We start from the raw sequence: 10818 nt of genomic DNA, 5'->3' as shown, positions 1-10818 counted from the left end.
CACCCTCATATTTGAACAGGAAATATGCAATTTCAGCGATTTTGACTATAAAAATGCGATTTGGACCATAAAAATGTTCGAAAATTACTCATACATAAAGATCAGTGGACAAATATTAATAATCATTTTATGTTATGATTTTTTTTTTTTTCTTGTCATGATGACAGGGGAGGCTCTGCTTCACCTGCCTCCCCTGACCGCACGTCCCTGGAGAAGTATTATAACTACACACAAAAATGTTGTATGAAAGTTGAAGCTGAAACTAAACCAGCACCCCCTAGTGGCTGCCTGCGGAATACGTTAAGTCTATGTACCATGAATGTGTGTGGTAGAGTAGTTTTGGACAAAAAAAGCAGACTGAGACGCTTCATTCATTGTTAAAAGCAGTGTTTGGCTTCAAGACTCTATTACCTTTTCATTTTCTAGAAAAATAAATATAGCAATTTGCTGAAAATGTTCAAATGGGCAGAGTAGTTTTCACACAGACTTTATTTATTTATTAAGTTTATTTGATAGGGACTGACACACAATAACACAGACGGACTGAATAAAACAGCAGTCCCATGCCTGCATCATAGTGCTTATAGCGTGAGCTAATTTGCAGCACTTATCCCTCGATGAGCTTTTATAAAAGCTTCAAATCAAATCTGAACGGAGTACAATGCTTTCTATTTGTTTTGTTTGTTGTTGTTTTTTTTACCACAATAGGTTGGAAACTTTTATAAACCTGAAATAAAGAACATCAATAATGTAGATAAGAGTTTTTCACAACAAAGAATTATTTATGTCATGAAGGAAAAAACGACAACTTTCACTATTTTTCAGACAGACACTTGCAGCCTCCTGTATGAAGAGGTCAGAAAACATGAAATTAGTCAGGTTTGCGTTTTGCGCTGATATGAATTTGTAAAAGTCTGGTCAAAAAATACTTTGGCAAGAAAACTTTTACTTTTAATATTTTCTCCAGAACTAAAACAAACCAGAGCAGCTTTTATGGAAAAATAAATGCTGCTCTGGTTTCTTGCAGTTGGAGGTAGTTATGGATCCCGCCTTTGTAAAGTTAGTGAATTTATTTAGATTTTTTTAGGTTTCATTAATTAACAAACTTTTTCCACATTCAATAATTTTGTATAAACATACAAATCAAACAGCATCACTGTACAAACACAGTTAATATACCGATATTTTGATCTTAAATGGAGAAGTGTTGGATTCCAGAGAGGAAAAGAAAAATTCTAACCAGCTCAATCCTCTGCTTCCAGCTGATGAGGCGAGCGGAGCCACGGTCTCCTCTCAGCCCGCCGACTCCACTTCCTGTGCTTCGGACACAGAAAGGAAAGAGAACCTGGACGAAGAAGCGCTGGAGGATGAGGGCGGCGAGCCGAGCGCCGCCGAGCTGAGGCGGCGCCGTCTTCGCAAGCTCGAGACGGCGTCGTCCTCGTCGTCGTCCCCTCCCCCGGACAACTGATCCCGCGCGTTGTGACTCGGGCGTATGGCTCTGAACCATCGGGAACTCTGAGATGACTCACAGCTGCTTTGGTTCTTCGTTGCCTCTCTTCCTCGTGGCTCAGGTTTCTAACCGCGCGGTGGTGGACTCGGGCCGACGGAAGACGCTGCTGAACTGTTTGTGTCAGACAGCAATAGCATCAATTTTTGTTCTTTTTTTTCTTCTGTTTTCATCATTTTCCCTCAGAATGAACGACTGCAATAGTTATGCTGCAGGTATTTGTAAGCTCAACGAGGTGGGAGAGGCCCTGTTTAGATTTGTCTTTGCTAGTTTTGCTGTTTTCCTGCATATGTTGTTTCAACCAACCGTCGACATTCCCATCAACATGTTACACAGCACACGGATCATTTACAAAACCAGTACAGTTCAAGTGAAACCAATCAGCTACTTCTGCTTTTATACTCCCTGGGAATTATACCTGCTGATGCTGTAACACTGATTTAGTGGAATATGTATATACTGTACAGAGTTTTAATGGGATGACGCTGCAGTATAGACGGACTGAAGCGACGGTGGCACAGCGTCGACATCTGTGTGAATGAAGGCCAGCTGACGCCACGGAGGAATCTGCCGAGGCCCCGTGATCTGTGCGCTCGTTTTTAGGAGTTGTGTTGCAGCGCTTCGTTGTTACCTTTTTTGAGTTAAAGGGTTGGCTGTTAAATTAAAACTCACGACTGATCCTGGGAGAGGAATTCTGTTCAGGCATCCCGACTTTTTAAATTGAGCACGTTTAGTGCTTGAATCCCAGTGCTTCTTGATGAAAATAAAATTTAAAAAAAATAAGCAGAACTCTGGTTTTAATTTATTTTTTTATTTTTTTTCCCCCTACCTCCATGAAAGGATAACCACATAGTTGACTGTGTTTGTGTCTGTTAGTAAAATATCTCATGGATGTACATCCACAGCTGATTAACCTTCGGAACCTGCTTCAAGATGGTCGCCACTGCTAATAAATGTTAGCCAACACAAAAATGGTAATAAGTCAGCCAGTTTTACAGATGGAGCTCCTTTGTTTGAAACTACATCCAGCAACCTGGCTGGTGACGTCAAGCAATACTAAGCCTTTTAGTTTAGGTTTCAGTTTAGAAAGTTTGCATCTTTAGAAGGAAAAATGTATTTGTAATAAAAAAAATCTGTGATAAAGAGAATACTTGCAATGTTCTCACAGGCAAAAGTTCAAAAAAGCTCAGATGTAGGCTCAACATCCCTTTAAAAAAAGGAAGATCTTGTAGAGGAGATTTATTTGACAACAATATGAAGCAGGACAAGTTTTAACTTCTGTTTTAATTTCTGTGGGCGTCATGTTGTTGAGTGGAGCAGCAATGATCTCTTTATTTCAAAAGTTTCAGGTTTTCTCGCCTTCATTTATTTAGTAATCGCTTATTTTGGAGGTTTTCTTTAGCACATTCTGAATGTAGTTTTTTTTTTTCCTTGTTCAGCTGGTTGCTCCAAACTGTTTTCTATGTAACTGCTGTCAAACTTCAATAAGAGTTATTTAAAAAATATGTAAATTTTATACTAAAACAATCAAAATTGCTCTAATGGGGGAGGGGGAAAAAAGAGCCTGATATTCACCAGTGGATCTCACGCCACGTTTTCTGTGGAGGCGGCAAAGATTCTTCCTATTAAATGAGGCTTGGACATAAAAACACGGCTGCACTTCACCCGTAAACACGTTCCATTAACAAGACGAGCAGGTTTTCGTCGACGCGTTTATTAGTTTGTCGTTAACAAATCCAGTGTCGGTCACAGGTCAGTGCCTCAGGTGAGTGCCAAACAGCAAGCTTGGTTCTTTTTTTTTTTTCTAGGAGAACATTTGATTCCCGCTATAGTAAAAAAAAAAAAAAAAGGGAAATGGTCATAAATAAATAAAACATAAAATCACAAATATAGATTTATACAGGCGTGTAATGATCAAAAAAACAACTAAAAGAAAAAGCAGCAGACACTGTCCTTTAAGGAAACAAACTAAAGCCTCCTGTCATAAATTAGACTGAATACAAAAATTGCTCGTTTTTAGTCAGTTTTACAGCCGTTTGAGTGCGTATTTGATCCAATCACAGGACTGCACATTTATATTCCTGCAGCCAAGAGTTCCTGCAGTCTGCGCAGTTACGATCTGTGCTGCTTCGCGTTCATTGAGGAATGTAGACGAGGCTTAATGAGCCGTATCTAAGAACTCTCGGAGCCTGTTGGCCGTGAATGTTTAGAGGAGGTATGCAAATAAATAAAAATGAGCTCAGTTTCATTTTCTTTTGAAGCTAACTGAGAAACAGTGGTCCCTTCGCTTGAATCTGGCAAATCCTGCCAAGTGTGTTCCCTTTAAAATTTCGAGAGCAGCGCATCATAAAAACATCAACTCTCTGCAAGGTGCGTTTCCTGAGGTCTTCAGTGCAAATCCTCCCACAGCGGGAGGTAGATCGGGCTGGTAGCTGCATGTTTTAGATCGTGTCTTATGTCGTCGTGGACGTGGTGGCTCGGCAACATGTCAGTTCTGTGGCGTGGAGTAGAAAGTGTGGTGCTGGTGGCTCTGGTCTGGAGGATTGTTGGCAAACAGGAGAGGAGCAGTCTCTGATCCATACCAGCTAGAAACACAAGAAAACAAGCTAAAGATGACTTAAAACTCCAAAAACACACAACCTTATTTTTTTCCAATTCTGCCTCTTAACATACACACACTGATAAAGTTGGTCCAGCATAAGGAATGATTTGATTTGGATAGAACTTGGTCCAAATGCATATCAGTGATCCGTGTGTAAATTATTTCATTTTCTAGAACAGGCACAAGTGGTGGGATCACAAGGGGAGCAATGAGGTTGTCGAGCAGTTGCCAAAAGCATCTGACAATCAGTCAGACAGTGAGTGAAGGTCAGCAGAAGCTGTCTCATAGACTTATTAGACAACATTACAGCACATGACATTGTTTGATAGGATCACCTTGTGCCTTTGAATCAGGCCGGGTGGTTGTATTGTACAAAAGATGTCACAGTGGCTCGACGTCGGAACCAGTGAAGACATGAGCGCACTCACACATGTAGTGACGGTTTCAGACAGACCGCACTAAGGAAGGGCTGTTGTTATAGGAACAAGGATTACAAGAACACACCACATCTGCCCCGCAATCCAGACGCAGGTATCGGACTCTTTGCAACACCACCTTTCATTCTATTTTGAGTGAAAATTTGTATCACAATTTTTTTTTATTTTTGAACACTCGCACTTCAAGCCATAAGGTTGTGAGCCTCTGTGACTCATGAGAGGAAACGGAGAGCCCCTGTGAACGTTTTGAAACATTTCAAACATAGCCTAGTGACAAACTACGCGTTCAGTCTCCCATGCACAGGTTGAAATTAACACCAGAGCAGAGACAACCGTGTGTGTGGAGCGGTACCGTAAGCAGGAGGAAACGACCTACTGACTTGATGTTTTTGTGTCATGTAGCTGGAAATCTGACTCCATTTTGCACAAAATTGCTGCTTGTATCCAGGCCAGAGAGGAGGGTGACACGCCCTACTGACAAAGGACCAGCAGTGTGCCTGAGCTGCCAACTATTATCCACTTGATCTGATATTGTAATGGCTGCAATACAGTCACATGACCTTTCAGCACGTCTATGTGGATTTGTAATGATGGCACCTTGAGTTCTGGGTTGACTCTCGATCCCACGGGGCAGGTATGTCATCATCGCTGGCTTGAGGGTCGTCGAAAAAATACGGACGAGGAAGGATCCTGTTATTGACGGCCATGCCGCTGGTCTGTGAGAAACACGCGGAAAAAGAGACGGCTAGGAGCTGTGGAGTACTGCAGATCTTTTCACAATGTAAACGGTCACGTGTTGCAGCTCTCAGTCAGATGTTCTGCTCACCTCTTGAGCAGGTCTGCGAACTCTTAAGATGAGGATGAGGAGGCTGGTTGGGAGCAGCTCCCATATGAAGAGGACAACGCCGAAGGCAATGTAGCCCCTGTCGCCAAGTTCGCTCTGCAGGTCAGCCTGAAAGAAATTAATTAAATTAAAAAAATTAGGAACTTACATACACTCATCCTGGGCATGAATGGTAAATTAATGTTAATTAACTCTTAATAGTTATTATAAATCATTCTTTTCCCAGGGTGGACTGATTATACAACATACAGCTTTAAGTCATTTTTAAAACAAAAACTGGATACACAAGTTTAAATTTATTGTGGATTTTCTCTAATCCACAGAGTGTCAAAATTATGCACATGGCAAGTTTCACCTTAAATACACTTTCTGTATCCATCAACAAGCTTCTAGCAGAACTCAGTCCGTTTATTTGTTCGGTAAGAGTTCATTTAAATTGGTTGGTCTTTAAGCAGAGTCCACAAATTTTCAATGAAGTTGAGGTCAGGGGGTATTAAAGGCTACTCCAGAAGCTTCATGTTCGTCTCCTTTATCCAATCAGAAACCAGCTCTGATGCGTTTGGGATCACTGTCCTGCTGGAACACCCAACTGTGTCCAAGCTTCAATAGTTTAGCTGTTGATTTAGAGGTAGTCCTCCTCCTTCATTAGTCCACCCACTTTGTGCAATTCACCAGTACCACAGCATGATGCCACCACCACCATGCTTGACAGCTGCTACAGTGTTCTCAGGTTTTAAAGCTTTCTCTAAACATACGTCTTTTAAAGTCTTTGTCTCGTCTGATTATAAAACTTTTCTCCGGAAGGTGTCTGGTTTGTCCTCGCTGCAAATCTCAGTCCGGCTTGAAAATGTCGCCTTTAAAGCAGAGGCTTCTTTCTTGTTCGGCTCCCTCTCAGTTCATGCTGATGTAAAACTGGCTCCACTGTGGACAGTGGACAGGGACACTGGTGTTCCAGCAGTTTCCAGCTGAAGGCAGACCCGAGCCTTGGTGGTTTCTGAGCTGTTCCTGAACATCCTAACCAGGTTCCTTTTCTCAGATCTTCACAGAGTTTGTTGGACTTTCCTACTGTTGAGTACTGAGTGCTGTCAAACAAATCCTTTTAATGCTGGCAAAGACAAACTACCAGCCACAATCAATTATAAACACAAACAAAAAGTTATTAGTTACCGTAATAAGTTTTGTTAAATTAAAAGACATTATAGAACCTTCAGCGCCACTTTGAAATTAGCAGTTCATTGGATCAATTAATTTTACCATTATGGGCCTATAGGAGTTGGATGCTCGGAGATAAAAACACTCAGTCGGAGAATCCGACTGCCTAAAACTGGTTGCGATATTCCTTATTTACCTGATCAGAGACGTTGTACCAGTCATAGTTGAATGACTCTACGGGATATTTCTTGGACAGAACGAGGACTGTCAGGTTGTAACAGGCTCGAGTGGCGAACAAGATGATGACCGCAGCTCCCAAACCTGCTGTTTGGCACACTGTGGTCCCCTGGGGACGAAAACAAAAAACATCTCCTGTTAATTGAAACGTGCTTCCAAAAAACATTACACACTTATTTTTACCAGAAACTAGCTAGGACTAATCTTGAGCAAAAATCAGCAGAGTGGAACTTTAATTTTGGGTTTTTTTTTTTTTTTTTTTTACACCCTCTCCCTCTGAGGAGCGACGATCGGCTCACCTTGTTGATCATGTAGGGGCTGGCAGAGCGCGAGTGCCGGGTCAGAATCAACAGCACCGCAGCCAGCAGCACTGCGTTCACGATGAAAAGCAAGTCATTGACTATAACCCTGACCAGAACCAGCTTCCAGGTCCGCTTCCCCGTCTGGTTGCTGCCGTCCCGGTCCCCCAGGACAGCGCACGTCACGTTGACGCAGAGGAAGATGAGGCTGAATGCAGTGTACGCACATCGAACCACCCACCTGGGGATTACACAGAGGATCAGGATAGAAAACCAAAACATGACGCGCCAAAGTGAATATTCTAATTTCGGTCGAGGATGACACTTACAGTCCTCTGTGCATTGCTGAGCTGTAAGACTCTCTGATTTTGAGTAACACCTGTGGCACGAGAGGAAAATAAAGCAGAATTAAAGAAAGCTGCACTTCCAGTTAGCCCCTGAAGGAAAGTCCCCATGTCAAATGTACCTCTGGCCATGAAGATTTAAAAACTTTCATTTTCACTTTAGTTTTCAACTTCTCCTATCCTCCTGAGCTCAGGACAGTGACGCTCACCTGGGTGAAATACAGATTGATGAGGCTAAACGTGAAGAACTGCAGACACACGGGGAAGCAGTAGAGCAGCCAGAAGACCACGATGGGTAGGCGGTTGGCTTCCATGGCGTCGTAGAAGTAGAAGGTGAAGAGCGTGGTGCGAAGGGCGGCCCAGAGCAGACAGAGGAACAGAAAGACGCTCTGGTAGCTCCATCTCTTGTGCTTGTAGATGTAGAGAAGCCACAGCTGCACGTAGACCACCAGGAAGAGCGTCGCGTACAAACCGGTGTAGAGGACGGTGAACCCCACCTGGACGGAGGGGGGGATGGCCGGGCGCAGGGGGGAGGGCGGAGGCAGGGAGGAGGAGGAGTTGGGAGGAGGAGCAGTTGTGTCTGGAGCTTCCATCTGAGCAGCGGCAGGATTACTGAGCGCTCATCGTCACAGAGAAACTGCACGGCTTTATCCTTTGAGCTTTTACATAGAAGACCTTGAGGGGGAAACCTATGGACAAATATTACCTCATAATCATAAGAAAACAGCGATAAAAGATGAGCGACTAGGCATCATAACAAAACATAGACAAAAGAAGGCCCGAGGGCCAGAAGAGGCCCTTAGACTATTTCAATCTGGCTCTTGATGGCCTCAAACAAAAATAAAACTACCACTGAAAAACCAATATTTTAATATCAAAGCCAGAAAAAAGTAAAAACAAGGTCTTTACTGCCCTTTAAGCAGTTTATAACAAAGTGTGCCATTCTTGCTTTTGACTAAAATGAGCCTAACTTTTATTTGCCAGTTTTAGAAGATCAAAGGTTGTGCTGACAAATACAGACAAAGAATTGATGTTCTTTAAAGGGTAAATCCTGCATTTTAAAACAAGTGTCGATGTCTAAAAAAACAGTTTGCAGCTAGTATGTTTAATACGTTAAGACTTTTTTTTAGCTAAATATGACAACCTTAATATCATCTAAAACTATAAAACAAATGTTAGCTCATGAAAAAGAATGAATCCTTTCCTCGTGTATTTTTTCAGGTGATGTTTTGTTTGAAAAACTATTTCAATTTGTGGCCTTTCGATCTTATTTGAGTAATTAAAACTGGGCTTCAGGAAAAAAATGTTGCCCACGTCTAGTCTAAACTTTAAAAATAATAAAAATAAAGATATAAACAAAGCAAGACAGTTTTTTAAATGTTCTTAAAAGGACCTTTTGCCAAATTTTACATGTGTCCAATACGGCCTCACTGCTGTGTGTGCACTCTGTTTAACTCAGATCAGACCTGTACAGATTAGCCGTAACATTATGACCACAGGTGAAAACTTAGATGGGCGTCATCAGACAGTGTGCAGAATATGTCAGGCAGCAAGTCAGCATCCTTCAAGGTGATATGTTGGAGCTACCAAAAGTTCAAGGACAAACAAAAGCAACAATAAAGTGGTGACACAGGAGTGAACAGTCAAAGTTAACTGATGCACACGCAGACTAAAGAGAGGTACTGAAAGTACACACTGCTGAAATATTTAATATGATTACTACTCGTGTGGTCACAATGTTATGGCCATTACAGACACCAGCTCCCCCCCCAAAAAAAACTAGCTAAATAACACCACTTCACTTTGTTTTTTAATCAGAAGTTAATCCCAAAGGGAAACACTAAATAAACACATCTGAGGGGAATGAGAAAAGAGGATCTAATCAAACCAGAAAAGAAAAACCCCACAAACAATAAACGTGACTAGAGGAAATATGGACTTTGGTTTGGCTCGTAGTTAAGCCAAAATGCTAACAACCTTTGTGACACTTAGAGAACAGATATTATCTAGACTTGTGGTCCCCCCCCCCCCGAGAAGAGGAAATGTGATTTTTTTTTCCCAGAACTGCTCAAATCAAATCCCCAAAGTCTGCAGGGAAACACGGCCGCGTTTGGGTTGAGCTCAGTGGGAAACACCTGTACTTGGTGAACCTTTGCCCGAAGAAGCAGATCTGTATCAGAGCCCGTGGACTCCAGTATCAACTATCTGTGAAGGCCTTCGAAAAGCTGAAGGAATGAAGAGCATGCAAAACTGTTATCAAGGCAAAAAAAAAGCCTATTTTAAGGGGTCTACAGTGCAAATTAGTTTTCAGCTTTGCATACACTTTTAACTTCACGTGCAAATTTCTGTATAATAGGTCTAAAGTGTAAAATATATATTAAAAATTGGCTGGTAATGCATAAGCTGAAATAACATAAAACCTAAATTAGGATTTTTGTCTACTTAGCCCATTGTGTCTCCACACACACACACACACACACATATATATATATATAACCATATGACTTATTATGCTCGATAATGTGAACATCAATTATTCTGTGTTTATCATTTTCTCCACCACTGAGACAGATCTTACTTTATAGCAGCACAGACCTTCATGTTTGTCCTGCTAATATTCATCACACATGAACAGGAAGTGAGTGAAAGTCAAACAGTCGAGTATTTCTTTTAAATAATTCGTGGAGAAATCCGCTTTTTGAAGCTGTTTTCCTGCACATAGCAGTATCAGTCTTTGAGTTAATCCACACAGAAGACATTACCATCACCATGTAACCAAACAGTGAGATTAACACTAATGTGGTTACATTAACCTTTACAGTAACATTGTATCATACAGTAGCCACTTTCTGTTTCGACCAATAGACTGCATTATATCAGGCTTAGGATTTTGCTATAATATAATGTTATTATATTTTAAAACTCTCTATGCCTGTGGGTGTGTTTTAGTAACCCTTGAAGCCTTTGTGATTCACCTTTACTGTATTTTGGTTTTCGGAAGATAAACAGCCGACCGACTGTAAGGCTGACTGAAACGGGCTTTTAATCAAATATTACGGTAGTTTTTCTAACGCCTGCTAGCAGCAAAACGCTCAGCGGCAAGAACAATTTAATTACTAAGCTCTCGGTATTAATTCGGCGATAGCTAACCTTGTTTCGGGTGAACGCGGAGCTCCAGGGTGAGCGGCAGAAGCGGACGACTGTAATCCTTGCGGTTTCCGCCGAGACATTGGTGCGTAACGTCGGGTGGGCGGGGCCGCGCGGTGCGTAACGTCTGGTAGGCGGAGCCTCTGCGCTGTATCCAGCAACCAATCAGCGTCGTTCGCGAAATCGCGGTTACTTCAAGTTGTTGTTTACGTCTCAGCACAGGAAAAGCGTTCAATTTCTTTAAAAAAA

At 41.9% G+C, this 10818-nt stretch overlaps 2 protein-coding genes across 6 annotated transcripts in view; one reads left to right on the top strand and one right to left on the bottom strand.

The window, feature by feature from the left end:
* The window catches only part of syvn1 (synovial apoptosis inhibitor 1, synoviolin), a 13596-nt gene extending 11303 nt beyond the window's left edge, over positions 1-2293 (top strand). For 3 of the 4 annotated variants that reach the window (XM_017440302.3, XM_017440299.3, XM_017440301.3), the window contains exon 16: positions 1263-1468. In XM_017440302.3, the coding sequence (XP_017295791.1) occupies positions 1263-1468 (206 nt within the window). Of the gene's footprint in view, positions 1-1262 lie in introns of all 4 variants that reach the window. The other variant, XM_017440298.3, reaches the window with a different exon arrangement.
* Positions 2294-2880: 587 nt separating this feature from the next.
* Positions 2881-10721, bottom strand: gpr137 (G protein-coupled receptor 137). 2 transcript variants are annotated; one of them, XM_017440313.3, is made up of 8 exons: positions 10573-10721; positions 7632-8111; positions 7408-7457; positions 7079-7319; positions 6739-6888; positions 5373-5498; positions 5144-5262; positions 2881-4092 (listed from the first exon to the last, which is right to left on the bottom strand). In XM_017440313.3, the coding sequence occupies exons 2-8, from the start codon at positions 8013-8015 to the stop codon at positions 3996-3998; spliced, it is 1167 nt and encodes a 388-aa protein (XP_017295802.1). In that variant the 5' UTR covers positions 8016-8111; positions 10573-10721; the 3' UTR covers positions 2881-3995. The 2 variants fall into 2 exon arrangements, with proteins under 2 accessions (XP_017295802.1, XP_037833263.1); XM_037977335.1 differs by lacking the exon at positions 10573-10721 and having other exon boundaries at positions 7632-10562.
* Between the last annotated feature and the right edge of the window lie 97 nt (positions 10722-10818).

Source organism: Kryptolebias marmoratus, linkage group LG9 (assembly GCF_001649575.2).
Source record: "Kryptolebias marmoratus isolate JLee-2015 linkage group LG9, ASM164957v2, whole genome shotgun sequence".
NCBI classification, from domain to species: Eukaryota; Metazoa; Chordata; class Actinopteri; order Cyprinodontiformes; family Rivulidae; genus Kryptolebias; species Kryptolebias marmoratus.
This window is presented reverse-complemented; position numbering and strand designations above follow the sequence as displayed.